This window comes from Tupaia chinensis, unplaced genomic scaffold (genome assembly GCF_000334495.1).
Source record: "Tupaia chinensis unplaced genomic scaffold, TupChi_1.0 Scaffold000311_2, whole genome shotgun sequence".
NCBI lineage: Eukaryota > Metazoa > Chordata > Mammalia > Scandentia > Tupaiidae > Tupaia > Tupaia belangeri.
This window is the reverse complement of record NW_006159803.1, coordinates 3,202,138-3,221,977: the sequence shown is the minus strand read 5'-3', so window position 1 is coordinate 3,221,977 and position 19,840 is coordinate 3,202,138. Positions and strand designations below refer to the sequence as shown.

Here is a 19,840-nt window from a genome sequence, read left to right as displayed (position 1 = left end):
TTCCCATTTGATCAGACACAGAGAGAGAGGGAGAGAGAGAAGGAAAGTGAGAAAACAAGACACCAGATTTAGGACTTGAACTGCCGTTGGCCATGTGGGAGTCTAACACCTTTAACCATCACGCCACCTTTTCAACTGAAAATTATTTAATCCGTATGTCACAAGTAATTTGATGTGGGTTCTGTCCAAGGCAAGAGTTTCTCCCGTTAGGGGTCTGGGAGAGAAATGGTAACATTTGGAAGTCCTTTATGATCCCAGAAGCCAGCCAGATGCAGGAGGTTGCCTGACAGAATCCAACTGCCCATCAGGCTGGGAAGATGTCTCTTCCTCTGTTTTCTTTATCTGTCTTTCTCAGTCAAGAGGGCTTACTATATGCTAAACACTTCACATACATTATCACATTTAATTCCACAAAGTTATGAGGTAGGTACTATTATGGCACTTATTTCACAGGCAGAGATGTAAAGTAATCTCCAGGGTCACACATCTGATAAATTATGTAGCCAGATATTGATCCAGGGATTCCTGACTCCAAGCCCATCCCTTTGAGATAAGACCTTCACCTGGGACCAATTGCCTTATGTCATCAAGTCCTTGCCTTCTTCTCCAATCTCTTTTTATGCCTCACTTACTGATATTTACCATGGTCCAGAAACATCAGTCCAGAGCTCTCCAATCTCTCTCCTGCCTCAGTGTCTTGGTGCTTATCTCTGCTTGGAAAGCCCTTTTCTTGGCTCTCAGCAAGGCTGGATCGTTAAGACCTTTCAGTTCTCCACCTACTTACATGTCACTCAGGATGGCCGAAATTCCTAACTATGAGGTGTAGTGTTAGGTAATTCCCCTCTCCCCAGAGTTACTCCTTATCATATCATCCTATCATGATACATAGCACTTTTTCCCTATTTAATAATTATTGTATGTATGTATGTATGATCTATCCTCTAACTCTTCTCTCAGGTATGCAACTTTCATGAGGACAGAGACACGTTTGTCTTTGTACTTCTGTGTTTCTAGCACCTGGCACAGGGCCTGGCATGTAACAGGTTGAACAAATATAAAATGCCCTTCCTTAATCATGAAGCCACATCATCTGGGGCAGAGAATCTCAGGGATTATTTATTGTGTAATGATGACATAGGTTTAAAAGATTTTATAAGTGGCACATGAGTTTACCTTTTACCCACATTTTATTCAAACTTAAGCCACTTTGAGGACATCTGTATACTTATTTTCCTAGTTCTTCACATGTCTGGTTTCTTATCCTTTAGGTGTTATATCTAGTGGCATCTCATCAGGGTCCTGCCTCACCACTCCCTGGAGCCATCTCTCCACCTCTTCTAAGCATTTCCGTCTTGACTTGTTTCATAGCAGTTATCATACTCTGAATTTGTGCCTTTTTTTTTCTTATTTTTTTACCTCTACCCATTAGAATATACTGTTCTTGAGGACAGGAACATCTTGTCTATAGTGTCTAAAACATTTCTCAATACATAGTAGACATTCTATAAATATTTGCTGGTGAACTAATACTCAGGCCACTAATATATGTTCTCTTATTAGTTTCAGTAGTTTTAAAATAGAGTTCTTTGCTTTTCTCATAAGTAAATACTCATAATTTCTGATCAGGTTTCTCTTTTCTAAGTTACATATCTTTTTTTTTTCTTTATTGTATCAACCAGAATTATCAGAACAATGATAGACAATCTGTGTAATGGCAGGTATCTTTGATTTGTTTTTACTTACAGGACTCACTGTTAATTGTAACACTGGTATTGGGACAGTCATTCCTTATCACATCAAGGAAACATCCTTCTAATTCTACTTTACAAAATATTTTAAAATTAGTTTATTTTCATTCTAACAAAAAGCATCAGAGTTCAGTGACTTGTTTAAATGCTCCTTAAGTCATTGTGAATCTTGCATAATGTTTGTTTTATTCAAAGGTCAATGATACCTCATTATCCTAGGGAACTCTATACATCCATGTAAAGAGACATTATAGAAAATTATTTAATATAATGCCATTTTAATTTATTTTATTTTATTTTTGAGAGATTTTTGCTATAGGGCCCATGCACTCACCAGAGAGTCAGAGTGACAGAGAGCGAGAAATCGCCCCCCGGGGGAATGGCCACACCAAAATCCCTTTTTCCTCCATTCTCCTCTTGGGATTTTGGGCACACACACACACATGTGACCTATGTGAGTTTTAAGCCACTGGATCTGGGACTCGAACCGTGGTCAACTATGTGGGAGTCTAGTGATGTAACCATTTTACCATCTGCTAGTCCTACCATTTCTGTTTTTTAAAATATAGGTAATGGAAAGGGAGAATATGTACGAGTATAAATAAAATAGAAGAATAGAAGGTTTTGTTACTGATAATAAAGAATACATTAATAGTAACAAATTAATACTATTATTGAAAAATTAATACAATATTAATACATGTTGTTAATTTTCATATGCTCACATTTTTATATAATGAACATTATTACGGGAACTAATTGTTCATTTTTCTGAGGGAGGACTGTGCGACTGTAATAACTCCCAGCTCTCTACCTCATCCTTGCTTATTCCTTCTTAGGGCAGGTGGAGGAGTAAGTTGTCTGACTACAGGGTGATAAGTGTATGAAATTCCTTGATCTGTGCTTTTTAACAGGCTGGGCCTAATCTATTAGAAAGTTGAAGCACTCGGAAGTCATTCTGCCTGCCACCTTCCTGTCACTAATAATGTCAGCGCTCCAGATCCCAGTCTCCCTCTGGTGCTCTGCCCTAAGGTCTAGATCTGTAAGGGGTGGCACTAGTAAGCCCATTTACTGCAGAATCAAACCATAGTCTTAGTGAAACTTTACCAGTAATAAACCTGAGATTTTGATCTATCTGGGATTTTTATCTATCTGACTCAAGTTATATTATTCAGTTTCTCCAATCCAACAAATAGACACTATTTTTGTAGTCAAAGAAAACGCTATTTTAAAAGTTGTTATACAAATAATTATATCAATATTTACCATCTATCAATTTTTTATTTTTTAAATAATTCTTTTATTTATTTATTTATTTTTACATGAGTTTTGCCAGAGGAAGACAGAGAGAGAGAGAGAGGAGAGTGAGAAAGCAAGCAACCAGGCCCGAGACTTGAACCACAGTCAGCCATGTGGAAATTCCAGTGCCTTAGCCACCAAGCTACCAGTTGGCCCTAAGATGAATTTTCAAATGTGAGAATATGGAAAATAACAAAATTTACTAATGTCTTATTAATTTTTTCAGTAATAGCATTAATTTATTACTATTAATAGATTCTTTATTATCAGTAGTAAGACCATTCTTATTTTTCGATTTTATTTCTAGCCTTATATATTCTCTTTTTACATTATATATATGTATATATTTTTAAAAATAAGAAAGGTAAATAATTTTATTAAATTATTTATTAAATTATTTTCTATAATATTCCTTTACATGGATGCATAGAGCTCCCTAGGATAATGAAGTATCATAGACCTTGAGTTAAACAAACATTATGCAAGATTCGTAATGACTTATAGAGTATTTAAAAAAGTCACTGAACCTGATGTGATGACTATGGTAATGGCTAGATGTGCATCATCTCACTGAATTTTTACATTCTTATAAAGTTGGTTTTATTATGATCTTTATTTTAGAGGCAAAAAATACCCCAAAACAAAAAACCTGGTTTAGGAATTTTAAGTTGCTATTTCTCCATAGAAACTTCAGTCCCTAACTGTGGATATAGAACTGAAGCCCTAGGGGCAACCAAAAAGGAATTTTTCTATTTAGATTTGCAAACCTATCCACTAAACAGAATAATGAAAACCAAAATAATCAACTGTGTAAATTCGCTTCTCAGAGTTTTACTTCTTTTGTTTACCAGTGAAGGCCTCTAATAGTCAAGATGATCTATATTTCCTTGTTTTACTGAAAGCTACCACCCAAGCTCACCCCAACCTGGTGTTGGAGGAGAAAACGTTTGGATTGTCCAGGGAGAAGAGTCAAAACAGTCCAGAAAGATATCAGTACAAAAATAATAATAATAATAATAATAATAATACAACTATCATTAATCTACGGAGATGCTTCCAGTGGCATCCTGTGATCATAAAGGACTTTACATAGCAAAAATCCAGACATTCAAGCAAGTAATGTGATCAGCATGCCCTTAGCTGGGTGATTGCCAGGGAAGAAAAACTAAGCCTTCTGTGGGGATTTAGTCAACAAACTGAAAAAGACAGGAAACCATGGGAGATTAATCTTTATCTTTTTATAGATTATTGCTTTTCTATTCCGTTGTTACCATTAAAAACCAAACTAATGAATATCTCTTTAGTTGAGAGGCAGGGCAGGAGAAGACTAGGGTTATCAGATACTAAGACTGGAAATGGGCAGTTACAGTTGGCTGAACAAGCTCATAAAACAAAATTTTGAGATTTATTTTACTTTTAGAGTACTATGTTTAGGGCCAGCAGATGACATGGTGGTTAAGGCAGCCAGATTCCCACATGGCCGACAATAATTAGATTTCTGGTGTCTTGAAAATCACGCTAGGTGGGACCAGCAGTTAGTGTAATGGCTGTCGCTGGACTCCCATGTAGTCACCTGGACCAGGTGGCTTAAAACTCATGCCGGGCGCATGTGCGTGCATGCCCAAGATCCCGAGAGGAGAATGGAGGAGAAGGGATTGCGGCATGGCCATCCCCCCAGGGGGTGATTTCTCGCTTTCTTCTCTCTGTCTCTCTCAGTCTGTCTGGCGAGAGCACGTGCCCTATAGCAAAAACCTCTAAAAAAAAAAAAAAAAAGTAAGAAAGAAAAAGAAAAAGAAAAGAAAATCATGCTAGGCACATGTACCTGCATGACCAAGATCCCTAGAGGAGTATGGAGGAGAAGAGATTGGGTGTGGCCATCCCCCCAGGAAGTGATTTCTCACTTTCCCTTTCTCTGTATTTTTTCTTTTGCGAGCACACATGCCCCATGGCAAAAGCCTGAAAAACAAACAAACAAAGAAATATTGTGTTTATAACCCCACAGAAATTATTTTATATGGTTTCCAGGGCAAACCCCAATGCCTTGTGAATTTCTCAATATAAAGCCTCAATATAAACATTTCTCCGCTCTTTTGTGCCACAGCCCAGGCTGCAGCAGCCTTGGTGGTTGGTAATTCAAAGTCCTGAACTCAGCCGCTACACCCTGTCCACCCTTGCTGTGGTTGTGTTTAACACTGACTCCGATCTCTGTACAAATACTGTTTCTTGTACCATAAAATAGACTGGTCTCCTTGGGACACTTTTGAAAGCTTGCATTATCTTTGTGACTTCTTTATTAACTCTCGGATCTAATGAGTTACTAATTCCAGCCAATATTTTTGGATTCCAACCCTCGTTTTAACTCTCACTTCCATTGGTTCAATTCAGGTCCTCTTTCTCCTTTCTCCCACATCAACATTCCAACGCAATTATTTCCTTGCTCCCTCTTCACTCTATTCTTCCTTGCCTATTGCTATGAGAGTAATCTTTCCAAAGTTCAGTTTCAACTATTGGGTCATTGGGAAAAATAATGACACATTTTTGCATAGAAAAATATGTCATGACTTTCTCAATGACCTAATACAATCAGCTCTTTGCATCTGTGGTTCCACATATGTGGATTCAAATAACTGCAAATAGAGGAGCCAGCAGATTGTGTAGCAGTTATGTCACTGGACTCCCACATGGCTAACTATGGTTCGAGTCCCAGACTTGGTGGCTTAAACTCACACCAAGTGCACATGTGTGCATGCCCAAGATTTCAGGAGAAGAACATAGGAAAAGGGATTGTGGCATGGCATGGTGATTTCTCGCTTTCTGTGTCTCTGTCTTCTCTGTCTGGTGAGTGCACTGCCCTGCAGCAAAAATTTCTTGAAAAAAAAAAAAAACTACAAAGATAAAATATTTGAGAGGAAAAAAAAAACAATAAAAAATAACAACACAATAAAAAGCAATACAAATTAAAACTGTCCTGTAGAGGAACTATTCACATAGCATGTATATTGTATTAGGTTTTACAAGTACTCTAGAGATGATCTAAAGTACACAGGAAGATAAGCATAGATTATAAGCAAGTGTACTACTTCACATAAGGAACTTGAGCATCCACAAATTTTAGTATTGGAGGGGTGTCCTAGAGCCAATCTCCTGTTGATTTAGAGGGACAATGTGTGTATCATTGTCATGCTCAAAACCTGGATAGGTGCCTCATTGCTTACATAGTAAACTCCAGATTCCTTAACATAGGACCAGAGTCAGATCACTCTGTGTGCCCCACTGTGCTAGCTCAGTACAAGTTTTATTACTGTCCCCTCAAGGAGATTGTTTATAATTTTTTTCTTAATTCTCCCTTAACAAAGTGTTAACACCGCAGGTATCCTATCTATCTGTCTATATATTGTAAGTATATCTGTGTTGTATACATAAAAAGAGCAAGATTTTGCCCCTATTGAGAATGCATGCTCTAGCTAAAGCAGATCACTTACCAGTCCCTGAACATGCCACTATATTTCCTAGCTTGCCTATTTTTGCTCATTCTGGTTATTATTCAGAGGAGTTGAGGGAATATGAGAAGATTCCTAGAGGATACATCTGCTATTCTGCACCCTCATCCCCTTGCCTGGAAGAACTCACACATCTCCCACCACCCTCTATTTCTTCCTGTTCAAATCTGACCCTTCATGCTGCAGTCTAGATATAGCATTCTTTTCCCTTAACTAGAACTAACTTAATTAGAACTAACTTTTTTCCCTGTGGAATTTTCTTTACTCCTCTATTATGGTATTTGCTATGTAGTCATTTTTTAAATTCCTGTTCTCTCTCCCATTGGATTATAAACTTTCTAATGACAAAGGCTATGCTGTTTACAGTGTACAAGGCCTTCCTGTAATACACAGCACAATGTGTTGGTTGAAAGCAATTCATTGATAAACTTGGAACAGTTAAAAGCTCACCAGTTCCCATAGTAAAAAAACAAAAACAAAAACAAAAACGAAAAAACCTCATTTATATGCTAAATAAATAAACATACCAGAAAAATTGGAAACATGAGAAAGGTACATCCCAAACCACCATTATTAACACTGAGACTTTTTAAAAAGGAATTCAGGGGGTCAGTAGGTAGCATGATGATTAAGAACATTGGACTCCCACATGGCTGACTACGGTTCAAGTACCGGACTTGGCAGCTTGCTTTCCTTTTCTCTCATTCTGTCCTTCTGTGGTCAAATTAAAACAAATAAATAAATACAGTTAAATAAAATAATTCTTAAAAAAAAATTCTGTGTATTGTACAACATCAGTGGGCAGATTAGTTCCTGTTTCATACAAAAACAGACACCCACAGAAAATTATCTGAATGGCTAACTGCCTAGACATGTCTTACATAATGACGATTAAAATGAGCAGAGGACCCAGAGGCCAAAACATAAACAGCCTTTTTTTTTTAAGAGAGAGATTTTTGCCATAGGGTGTGTGTGCTCACTGGAGAGACAGAAAAAGACAGAGAAACAAAAAGCAAGAAATCACCCCCCCCAGGGGAGATGATCATTATCAATCCTTTCTCTTCCATTCTCCTCTCAGGATTTTGGCCACGCACACACAACACCCAGAATGAGTTTTAAGCTACTGCTCCGGGACTCAAACTGCGGTCAACTATGTGGGAGTCCAGCAATGTAACCATTACACCACCTGCTGGTCCCATAAAAGGCCTTTTTTGACAGCATGTTTTTGTTATAGATACAATGTCTTTATTGGGTTATTTGCTATGAAAAGAGATGATAGATGTGGAAATACATTTTATATGTTAGTTATTATCACCACCATATAAGAATGACTACAGTAGGTCTATGGGGCTGGAAAGTTGCCTGACAAAGTTATTGTTGTGTAGGAAGTGAAGCCAAAAGCAACATGTTCTCTAAGAAAGCCTTGATAATCTTTAAAATGTGTGTGTACACACATGGACACATATAAATGTCTTCAGACATTTCTATACTTGTTTGCATTGTGGTATAATTGACTTTCTAGGAAAAGAAATGGTATCACAGGATTACATTTTACAGTAGTCACAGGATTAGGTATTTGAAAGTGGAACTTGTATTACTTCTCTGAAACAGCTTTTATTAAGAAGATTACAAAATCTTACAGAAAGCTTTAACAGGTGCTTTCTGCCATCCTTTGCCCCAGGGCAGTTTTCTCTTAAAATGAGTGGGTTTTGTTCGTTTCTATCTTCGGAGACTGACTTGTGTAAAACTACGGAGTGGTAGTGATGGAGGAGAAGGGGGTTGTCTGAGGGATGGGAAGGCTTGGTGAAGAAGTCAATTGGAGGGACCCGCTGATTTCAACCCTTCTGCCAGATGTGTCCACACAGGGCTGTGCAGTAAAGTCCACTCTTCCGGTTCATTTACATAAGGTAACCCTTTTGCCAGTGCTGAAGATCCTTCTCAAGATTCTATTTCTTATGAGCTCTTAATTATTCAAAGGGAGGATTAGCCATGAATGCCTTTACTTTTCACTCCTTCTACTAGCCAAGCTCAAGTTCTAAGAACTAATGGCAACAGCCAAAGCAAATACTACTTTTTCTTGAAGTACCGGAAAGATCTTTGTCAGAGTGATTCCACTCATGGGTCTGATTTCCATTCCTAAAAAACAGACACCCACAGAAAATTATCTGAATGGCTAACTGCCTAGACATGTCTTACATAATGACGATTAAAATGAGCAGAGGACCCAGAGGCCAAAACATAAACAGCCTTTTTTTTTTAAGAGAGAGATTTTTGCCATAGGGTGTGTGTGCTCACTGGAGAGACAGAAAAAGACAGAGAAACAAAAAGCAAGAAATCACCCCCCCCAGGGGAGATGATCATTATCAATCCTTTCTCTTCCATTCTCCTCTCAGGATTTTGGCCACGCACACACAACACCCAGAATGAGTTTTAAGCTACTGCTCCGGGACTCAAACTGCGGTCAACTATGTGGGAGTCCAGCAATGTAACCATTACACCACCTGCTGGTCCCATAAAAGGCCTTTTTTGACAGCATGTTTTTGTTATAGATACAATGTCTTTATTGGGTTATTTGCTATGAAAAGAGATGATAGATGTGGAAATACATTTTATATGTTAGTTATTATCACCACCATATAAGAATGACTACAGTAGGTCTATGGGGCTGGAAAGTTGCCTGACAAAGTTATTGTTGTGTAGGAAGTGAAGCCAAAAGCAACATGTTCTCTAAGAAAGCCTTGATAATCTTTAAAATGTGTGTGTACACACATGGACACATATAAATGTCTTCAGACATTTCTATACTTGTTTGCATTGTGGTATAATTGACTTTCTAGGAAAAGAAATGGTATCACAGGATTACATTTTACAGTAGTCACAGGATTAGGTATTTGAAAGTGGAACTTGTATTACTTCTCTGAAACAGCTTTTATTAAGAAGATTACAAAATCTTACAGAAAGCTTTAACAGGTGCTTTCTGCCATCCTTTGCCCCAGGGCAGTTTTCTCTTAAAATGAGTGGGTTTTGTTCGTTTCTATCTTCGGAGACTGACTTGTGTAAAACTACGGAGTGGTAGTGATGGAGGAGAAGGGGGTTGTCTGAGGGATGGGAAGGCTTGGTGAAGAAGTCAATTGGAGGGACCCGCTGATTTCAACCCTTCTGCCAGATGTGTCCACACAGGGCTGTGCAGTAAAGTCCACTCTTCCGGTTCATTTACATAAGGTAACCCTTTTGCCAGTGCTGAAGATCCTTCTCAAGATTCTATTTCTTATGAGCTCTTAATTATTCAAAGGGAGGATTAGCCATGAATGCCTTTACTTTTCACTCCTTCTACTAGCCAAGCTCAAGTTCTAAGAACTAATGGCAACAGCCAAAGCAAATACTTTGCGGCCCACACTTCAGTCTCAGCCTCACTCAGAGATGGAATTATGTAGGCTTGTTTGCTTAACAAGTCAGATAGGGGTGGGGGAGGGCAGGAGGGAGGTGACGAGGGAGGTCCCGCCCCCTTGGAATGGGATTGGTTCCCTCTCTCTTTTTACTCATTCGTTTTGCATCTCGGTTGGACAGGTTAAGAGAAACATGTCATTAAGGTGTTGTTAAAATGAGCCTTGTATGTGTGGGCCGTTCCCTGGGTTTGTGGTGGTAGACTTTCAAAGGGGCGGACTTATTATTGGCTATGGGCTCCAGCTCGTGAAACTAGTCTCCAATATCCTGAAAAATGCCATCGTAACAGGAGGTCCCAAGAAGCTTAAGGGTAACTCACACACAGTGGAGAAAATGACGAAAGTTCCTCAGGGGTTCGATTTCAGTTTCTTAAATGACGAAGAAGCCAGGAAGATCCTTCAGGTCCTGGAAAGAAATGAGAAGCTGCAGAGGGCAGAGAAGGACAGGATCAGGTATGAGTAAATGACGTTCTCTTTTCCCTGGGCCAAGGTCTGGGGTGGCCGGGGGGTCCGCGGCTGCCCAGACGCGAGCTGGGGAGGCGTGAAGCTGTCGTCAGGCACCTGCTGCGGGGTTCGGCGCGCCCCGGGGAGGATGTTGCGGAGGCTGAGCGTCGGGAAGTGGAAGTTTGCCTGAGTTTCTCCCTAAAAGCCTTTGGGATGCTGGGTTGGTGCTTTCTCTAGATACACCGTTCAGAAGGCTCGGCTGCGAGTCTGGGGTACTCCGGGGTGGCGGCGCGGTCTTTGGTGCGTGTCTCTGCCAGTGATCGCAAGCCGCGTTCGGCCGCGTGGGTCACGGAGCCGCGCTGTGCTCTGGCGTCTCCACAGCCGCCGGGGGGCGCCGGCGATTCTCGGCACGTGAAATGCGCCAGGAGAGAGCTGTCCGGAGCCCTGGAGCCGAATTCTGGCAGCAGTTTCCTGCGCGGCCTGCGCACACCCACGTGCGCACACAGGTCCTCCAGGTCTTCTATCTTCGTCTAAGACGTCCCTCGACCCCAGGGCCTCCTCTCTCCACTCCACGCCGACGGCTAGTGAGCTCGAGAGAGCTGGCAGCTCGAGGGTGGCGAAACGTGCCCACCCCGAGGGCGGGAGCTCGATGGACATGCCAAGTAGAGACTTGGGTTGGCGAACGGACTTGGGCGCACGGGTTGGCTGGCACCAGTGAGTCTCACTGTGTGGTGCTGCGGGGAAGAGCCTGTGGAATTTCACCTGGGCTTTACTACTCCGTGCTGCAGTGAGGGATTAGTTACCAGAGGATAAAATCCAGAGATAATTACCTGGTATAAATTAACCAGTTTTTCTGCCAGAAAGTATGTGATAAGTCCTGGAATGAATCAGAGGGACTAATTTGCCATTGTGGGACAGACTTGACCAAGGCCTTCTTAAGTGGTTGTGAAAGGAAATTCAGGGTATCAGTCTCAGGCCACAGTATGTGGCATGGATTGTAATTTAGGAAGCCATTTTGTTTGTGATCATCTGCTTGGTGATGTGAATTCTTTGTCCTCAGTGCCTTCTAGATATCCCTGCCTGATTCCACCCACCCACTGGGAGAGAGAGAGAAAAATAAGGACAAAAACAAACCTTCCAAGGACAGTTTAAATTGGGGAACCCCAGTTGTTTTTTCTCTAAGGAATTAGAATACATGGTGCCCTGTCTTCACTCTTCTACCCTAAACATGACACTGGGGGCAGAATGAATATTTGAAGTTTGAAGATGTGGATTTCACACACCATACTCTGTCTTTGGAAAACCAGTCTTGATTGTTCCCCTAAAAATGTAAAAAGTGTGCCCTCATGAGAACAGTATGTCCACACCCACTCACACTTTGTGCATGCACACACACATATGACACAAGCACACCCAACTCTGGGTAGGAAAATTTTAGAACTATGTGGAGTTTGCCTTCAACACATATTACAAAGACACAAAGAAATTGAGGTTGTTCTCAGTGTATTGGAAGTGTTTCTTGTCTCTTCAGATGGGACTAAAAACAAAGTTTATCTGTTTCTTTTTCCACAAGAGAGAGAGGAGAGTGCACCACCATCAGGATCTTGACACTGTGATCTACCCAGCTTAAGCCCGCCACAAAGCATAGACACTGTGCATTCCTACCTGGCATACTCTGGGAGGTCTTTGGGTATAAACCCAGAACCTTCCCACATGGATTAACCTCCTAGAGTACTAGATGGTGCTTCTTAAGTGATCTATTATATATTGTAATTCAAGGGAAAATAAAGAAATAAGAGAAACAGGCTTCCATATAAAATGTTATCAATTTGGCCTCTCATGAAGTATAGTCTTAAAAATAATGATAGAATTTATTTCAATTTTTATTTAAATGAATTTTGATGTTTTATATTTGACTTATTTTCTGTCCAGCCACTCATGGTGCACAGTTCAGTTGACATTAGAAGGAACTGAATCTACACATTGGTGGCAAATGCTAAAACACATTTTCTGATTTCCTGGTGCTAACACCCTAACCGAAGCATCAACAGAAAAAGCCATAATACTAAGACAAAATCAGTACCATAGCCATTTACCTATTAAATTATCCAAACAACTTAGAAAATATCATCATTAAAATATAAAAATATGGGCTAACTACATAACATAGCAGTAAAGTGCTATGAGAAAGCTGTATTACACATGGCTGGCAGTGGTTTGAGTCCTGTCTCAGGATCTTAAAAAATACACTGGGCACATGTGCACATGTGCTCCAAATCTTAATGGGATGGAGAAATGAAGGAAAAAAGATTGTGGAGTGACCATGCCCTACTCCCTCCCTCTCCACCTCCACAAGCACAAATGCCCTCTGGCAGTTAAAGAGAGAGAGAGAGAAAGAGAGAGAGGATGCCTGGTCCAGTTATCCTGAAACACACAGATACATGCCCAGTGCCCAAGATTCTATGGGCTAGAGGATTATGATAAAACCAGACCCTCTGTAGAGTCTCTCTCTCTCTCTCTCCTTCTACATGTATGTTCACATGTTCTACCATGAATACAGAACAAAATTTAAGGACAGTAGATGCTTGAACCAAATGCTCAAGGCATTGATTTCTAGTACTTTCTGTCCCTCTTGTTAATTCCTGGCTTCCTTTATCAAATATCCATGTCTGGAGTCCAGTCTCCATGTGCTTGTTTTGCTTACCTGCTTCAGGCTCATATGCTTTGGTTTTAGGAGCAGATGCTGGCATGCAGAAAGGGCTTGAGATAACATGTCAACTTGGCTGCCTCTCCTCCTCATTTTCTTGATATATGATCATCATATTTTCCAAATCAAAAATCAGGGCACATGACTGATATTTCAGTATAATTTCAGAGACAGTTCAACAGGCTTTTTTGCTATATAGAGAAACAACCTCAAGATCTCTTGACTAGCAGGAGGCCAGACAGTGGCATAGCAGTGAAACTCAACACTCTGTGAGGCTGACCCACATCTAGGTTCACATCCTGAGATCTCCCTGACTACAACAGATAATGTGCATGTCCATGATCAGAGACTGGCTAAGCCTGGGAGTGGATGGAGGTCTCAAGACCCTGTTTGGCACTGCCTTTCTCTCTCTTGCACATGGAAGAAAGAAGTAATTTTAAAAAAAAATCTCTTGTCTAGGACAATAAGGGATCAAATGAGAAAATTTGGAAAGTTAGCTATTGGGTTGTCAGGAAAGTCATGATCCATTTTTACATAGAGAAACAGAAAAATGCATCATGATTTTCCTGATGATCTAATAGTTGGGAGACAAATAATGAATTCGGTTATATCTATGATAGACTTAGGGTATCTACAAGACAACTATAAAGAAATACCCTATAGTTAGATATATAGAGCTATAGTATCATGCAGGGCAGAGGAGTTTAGTAATGGATAATATAGCCATGAGAATGGTAGAGTTGACTATGCAAGAGACAGCAGCCCATGCACAGAAATGCTCCTGAACACACAGAACTTTCCCTGATCTCTCCTCCTCTGTACCAGACCTCTTTGGTTTCCACTTACTGGGAAAGTATTTGCATTAAATATAATGGCTAATGTTTGAAATACACAAAGAGTTTATTCAAATGTTTTTATTTCAAGATTTAAATTGATAAAGAGGCAAAAGATGGAAATAATTATTCATACTGAAATATCCAAACAGTAAATCAAATAGAAGAGACAATGCCTACCTTCACAGTAATAAATGAAATTTGGAATAATCTCAAGAAACCACACTGTCTCTTAAAAATAACAGAAAACAACTATTGATGAAGGTTAGAGTGAAGTGGATAGATGCTGTATATTGTTGGTGACATTGTAAGCCAGCTACAAGCTATTTGGTGAGTAATATGGTGCATAAGGATGTCTTATTCTTGACCCAATTGTCCAATTCTTGGATATTTCTCATTAGTAAGAGATTGAGGTAAAGGAGACAGCCACAGCAGCATGTACTAAGTGTTGCCTTTTTATATAATAATAGTACTTACTCTGATAATAATAACAGCTAACATTTACTAGACTCTTACTGTATGTATATAAGGCACTGTACTAGACATGTTATACAGAATTAATTAATCCTCCCAATAACCTCATTAGGTACACCCTTTTTTTTTTTTTTTTGGAGAGGTTTTCGCTATAGGGCGCATGCGCTCGTCAGACAGATAGAGAGAGATAGAGAGACAGAAAGCGAGAAATCACCCCCCGGGGGGATGGTCACGCCGCAATCCCTTCTCCTCCATTCTCCTTTCGGGATCTTGGGCACACACGCACATGCGCCCGGCGTTGAGTTTGAAGCCACCGGGTCCGGGACGCGAACCGCGGTCGACTACGTGGGAGTCCAGCGACATAGCCATTACACTAACTGCTGATTCCCAGGTACACCCTTTAATTCCTATTTCACAGAGAAGGAAACAGTCTAAAAAGAAGGAATATCTTGGGGCCAGCAGTTGGCATGGTGGTGAAGGTGCTAGACTCACATAGTCGACCATGGTTCTACCTGGAGACTTGCTTTCTCATTTTCTCTCTCTTTCTCTTTCATTCTCTGTCTCTCTCATGGGCACACATACCCTGTAACAGCTTATAAAATAATAATGATGATGTATAAAATTAAATAAACAAATATTCTTAAAAAAAAAAAAAAGAAAAAGAAGTGCTTATCCAAGTTAAGCACTTAGAGTCAGAATTCAAATTCAGGTCTATCTCAAAAGCATTCATTAATCTTTTTAACCATTAGAGGGGGTGAGTATTATTAACAACTTTTTATAGAAAGGAAATTGAACTTTAGCAAGGCTGAAGAACTTGCCCATGGCCACACACTTGATAATGATAGAGCTAAAATTTTAACCCAAAACCTATATTTTCCATGTATGTGTGTATGTATGAATGTGTGTATGTAGATGCACATATATGTGAATGTATAAACACACATACATATTACACATGTAATTTAAAAAGCATCTTACTTTTTATAAGTTTTTGAAAACCATGACTGCATAGCTTCTCCCATATCCATCATCAATTTAATGATGAAACTCTGAGACAGAGAGTACTGAAAGATCATATAACCTTGTCAGCTCACAGAAAAGATATCAACAATTCAAAAATGTTTATTTTCCAATAGCAGAACATTTGTAAAGTATTAGACGTTATAGTGCCTGGTGTAAAAAGTTGAAAAATAGCATATCTAGATTTAGAACATCTCTGCTCAATGGCAAAATTGCAACCCAGGAGTGTTTTCCAGAATTTAGTTGTCTCCAATTGATTACACCAGTGTCCTTGAGCTATGGCACAGTTCTGAAGTTCAAAGTTGCAAAGTGGTTGGTAAATGGTGAAAGCTACATCTTGCAAAGATTTTAAGAGCTATTTTATTATTTATTTATTTAAATTTGACCAGACAGGGACAGAGAGAGCGAGTGAAAGAGAGAGAGTAAGAAAGCAAGCTATCAATCCAGGAATCGAACTGCAGTGGGCCATATGGGAGTCCAGCGCCCTTAACCACCACGCCACCAGCCAACCCCACATCTTGCAGAGATTTAAAGCCAGAGAGACAAGCCTCTTATCTTTCCTAGGTTTCTTGCCTACCCTCTCCTCTCCCAGCCTGTGGATTTTACCTCTGGCTGAAAGATAAGAGTTTCAAACAACATTAGATGCCTTTCTATTGGGCATCTACTGTGTGCCAGACACTGTATTGACCCTGAGAATACAGTAGAGCATAAAACAGAGATTCTGCCCGAAATGGCTTGAGCCTCTGGAAGATTTTTTTTTTACTGGTGATAGTTTTTCATTGGTAGGATTCATAGAAATATAGTTCACCCTTAAACAGCCCTATGTGACCTAGTTAAAGGACTAACTATGAGCATGATGCCTGAAAGTCACAAGTATGCCCATCAGGCTTGAGTGTTCAGTATATAATAAGGTATCAGATGAACGCCGTGGATCTCTGAGGTGTCTGCGCTTTCTGACAACATCCAGATTACTTAATTCCTTTAAGCCAATGAGAAAATTTTCAGATGCATTCTCCTAGCTAGTTACTCCTGTGGACTGGTCTCCATGGGTACTATGCATAGAACTGCTGTAATAGTGTAGTTCCATATTCCAAAGTCAGGAAGTACTGTCCTTTCTAGGCTTTATGACTTTGTAATTCTTTCAGTTTTCAAAGTCTTTCGTATCTGTTTACTTTTATCCTCATCTTAAACCTTTGTGATAAAGCAGGAATTTTCATCTTTTTTTTTTTAATTTTCTTTCCTTTTTTTTTTTTTTTTCTCCTTCCATGAGCAAGAGACAGAAAGGAAAGACAGTGAGAAATAGGCATTTCCTCACCTCAAGGTCTCGATGTTGTGATACGCCCATACTTTCAGCCAGTCCTGGAACATGGGCATATGCATGCCCAGCGTGTTCAAGGGGTTCTCATGATGTGAACCCAGAACTTTTCCATGTGAGTCAGCCTTGCAGAACATTGCATTACCACTGTGCCACCATTTGGCCCCTATATTCTTTTTAAAAATTAATAACAGGGGCCAGCAGGTGTTGTGGTGGTTAAGACACTAGACTTCCACGTGGCCAATCATGGTTGAAGTCCTGGACCTGGCAGCCTGCTTTCTCACTTTCCTTTTCTCTCTCTAGTCAAATTAAAAAATAATAATAGCAAATAAATAATTCTGGGACCAGTAGATGGCATAGTTCTTACGTCACTGAACTCCCAGATGGCCAACTGCAGTTTGAGTCCCCGACCCGGTAGCTTGAAAACTCATGCCAGACACATGTATGTGCATGCTCAAGGTCCTGAGAGGAGAATGGAGGAGAAGGGATTGTGGCATGACCAACACCCCTGGGGGCGTGATTTCTCACTTTCCCTTTCACTGTCTCTCTCTCTCCACAGAGCACATGTACCCCTAGACAAAAAGCTCTTTTAAAAAATAAATTAATTAAATAAATAAGTAAATGATTCTAAAAAACAAAATAATAACAGAAATAAGTATAACAATAGTGAACATTTGTCAAGCATTTGACCTTTCTAAGTTCTTCATGTTCATTATCTCATTTAACTCACAACAATTTGATGGGTCTAGAGATATTTCTATCTCCATTCTACAGAGGGAGCTTAAAGAGGGCAAGTAACTTTTTGACATAATATTGCTAGAAGTGTCAGATTTGGGAACTCCATCTGCTCGTAATCTCTGTGTAGTACTACCTCCTACATTATAAAAAAGTTGAAATGACTCCCTCATATTGCCCATCTGGCGTTACAGAATCAGAACTGAGATCTTTTTACTTTAAAATTCTTGCTGTTTCTACTGGCCACGAAAATAGGGAACACACAATTCTAGGTAATTATGTGCCCAGTTAAAAGTTGGAGACATTTTACTAAGAAAACTAGCATAATGGATGTTAGTGGGCAACTAGTAGTATCTGCCTATAAAGGAAACATTGCTGACAACTATTTATGTGGAAAAATGCATATACATGGAGCCAGCTAGTAGCATGTGGTTAAAGCAGCTGGATACCACGTGGCCAACTGTATGGATTGAGTCCTGGACTTGGTGGCTTGAGAAACATAGGAGTGTGTGTTGTGTGTGCCTCAAAAATCCCGAGAGGAGAATGAAGGAGAAGGAACTGTGGTGCGGCCATCATCCCTGGCGGGGCGCTTTCCCACTTTCCTTGTCTCTTTCTCTTTGCCTCTCTTTCTGGTGAGCACATGCACCTTATAGCAAATTTTTTAAAAAAGAAAGAAAAGGACATATATACTTTTTATAAGAATATACTCCAGAGGCCAGCAGGTGGCATGGTAGTTAAGGTGCTGGATCCCACATGGCTGATTCTGCAGTTTGAGTCCCCAGGCCGGTGGCTCAAAAAACACACTGAGTGTGTGGTGTGTGTGCATACATGCCCAAAATCCTGAGAAGAAAATGGAAAAGGGATTGTTACATGGTCATCTTCCCTGGGCGGTGATTTCTCACTTTCCTTCTCTCTCTGTCTCTCTTCAGCAAGTGCAGGCACTCTATGACAAAAATCTATTTTAAAAAAAAAGAAGAATATACTCCAAATTGTTATGATGATTATCTCTATCTCTTGGGGATGATGTTTTAACCATTTTCCTGCTACTTTATTTTTCATAGTTATCATGTGTTATTTTATTTTATGTATTTATTTTTAGAGAGGTTATTGCTATAGGGAGTGTGCACTCTCCAGAAAGACAAAGGAGACAGAAAGCAAGAAATCACCCCCCGGGGAGGGATGGCCACACCGTGATCTCTTCTCCTCCTTTCTCCTCTTGGGATCTTGGGCACGCACGCACACACGCCCGGTGTGAGTTTAAGCCACCAGGTCCAGGACTTGAGCCACAGTCGACTACATGGGAGTCCAGTGACATAGCCATTACACCAACTGCTGGTCCCCATATGTTATTTTTAGAGATGATTATTTCTTTTGATAATAAGAAATGCAGAATACTTTTTTTATCTTCATAAGCATGTCTTTCAAAATCTTACAATATTTTTTATTGTATGATTTCTTATTTTCGTTTAACTGTGTATCTCTATAGCACCCACTGTTTTTTTTTAAAGTATGGATGCAGTATATGACTGTCAAATCAAGGATATTACCATGTATATCATCTTTAATAGAGAATTTTACATTCTTACATCTCTTAAGTATTTCTTCTACAGTTACCTCCCACCCACCCTCTACTATCCACCCCCTCATACAGTTTCTGGTATCTACTGGTATTGACACTTGTCCTCCCTACTGTTATGTCCTTGGATCTTTCAATTTTTCCCATAGAGTGCAGACATTTGATATATATTGAGTGGGGATATACCGTGTTTGTCTTTCATAGTCTGGCTTACTTCACGTAACAGTAAATCTTCTATACTCATCCACTTTGCTTTTTTTTTTTTTTTTTTTCAGTTTTTGCTATAGGGTGTGTGCACTTGTTAGAGACAGAGAGACACAAAGAGAAAGAGAGAGAAGGTGATATATAAACCCCCAAAGGGAATGGCATTATCATAATTCTTTCTCTTCTATTCTCCTCTCGAGATTTTGGACACGCATGCACACCTGACCAGCATGATTTTCAGGCTGCCAGGTCTGGGACTCAAACCATCAAGTCAGCCATGTGAGATCCAGCAGCCTTCATCACCATGCCACTGACTGGCCCATCACTTTAATTTGTTTTTTAAAATATGCCTAAATATTTTTTCTGTCCTTGTCTCTTTTTCTTTATAATGTTAATGTACATATGGGTAAGTTAATGTATAGTAAATTGTACATCAGCCTTGATTCCTTTCAATCAAGGATCATCTCAAGGATAGAGAGCATCACACACTTAGTAGATATACAATACCTAGTTAAATGGAACTTACCTTACAGCTGTGTAGG

At 39.8% G+C, this 19,840-nt stretch overlaps 1 protein-coding gene and 1 long non-coding RNA gene across 3 annotated transcripts in view; one reads left to right on the top strand and one right to left on the bottom strand.

Annotated features, from left to right (window-relative positions):
* Positions 1-11,041, bottom strand: part of LOC114008216 (uncharacterized) — a 13,863-nt gene extending 2,822 nt beyond the window's left edge. The window contains exons 1-2 of the long non-coding RNA XR_003549771.1: positions 10,552-11,041; positions 10,311-10,396 (exon numbers count right to left, since the gene is read on the bottom strand). This is a non-coding gene — a long non-coding RNA (uncharacterized LOC114008216). The remainder of the gene's footprint in view (positions 1-10,310; positions 10,397-10,551) is intronic.
* The window catches only part of EXPH5 (exophilin 5), a 92,651-nt gene continuing 81,905 nt past the window's right edge, over positions 9,095-19,840 (top strand). For both annotated transcript variants that reach the window (XM_006150961.3, XM_006150960.3), the window contains exon 1: positions 9,095-10,443. In XM_006150961.3, the coding sequence (XP_006151023.1) occupies positions 10,160-10,443 (284 nt within the window). In that variant the 5' untranslated portion in view covers positions 9,095-10,159. The remainder of the gene's footprint in view (positions 10,444-19,840) is intronic.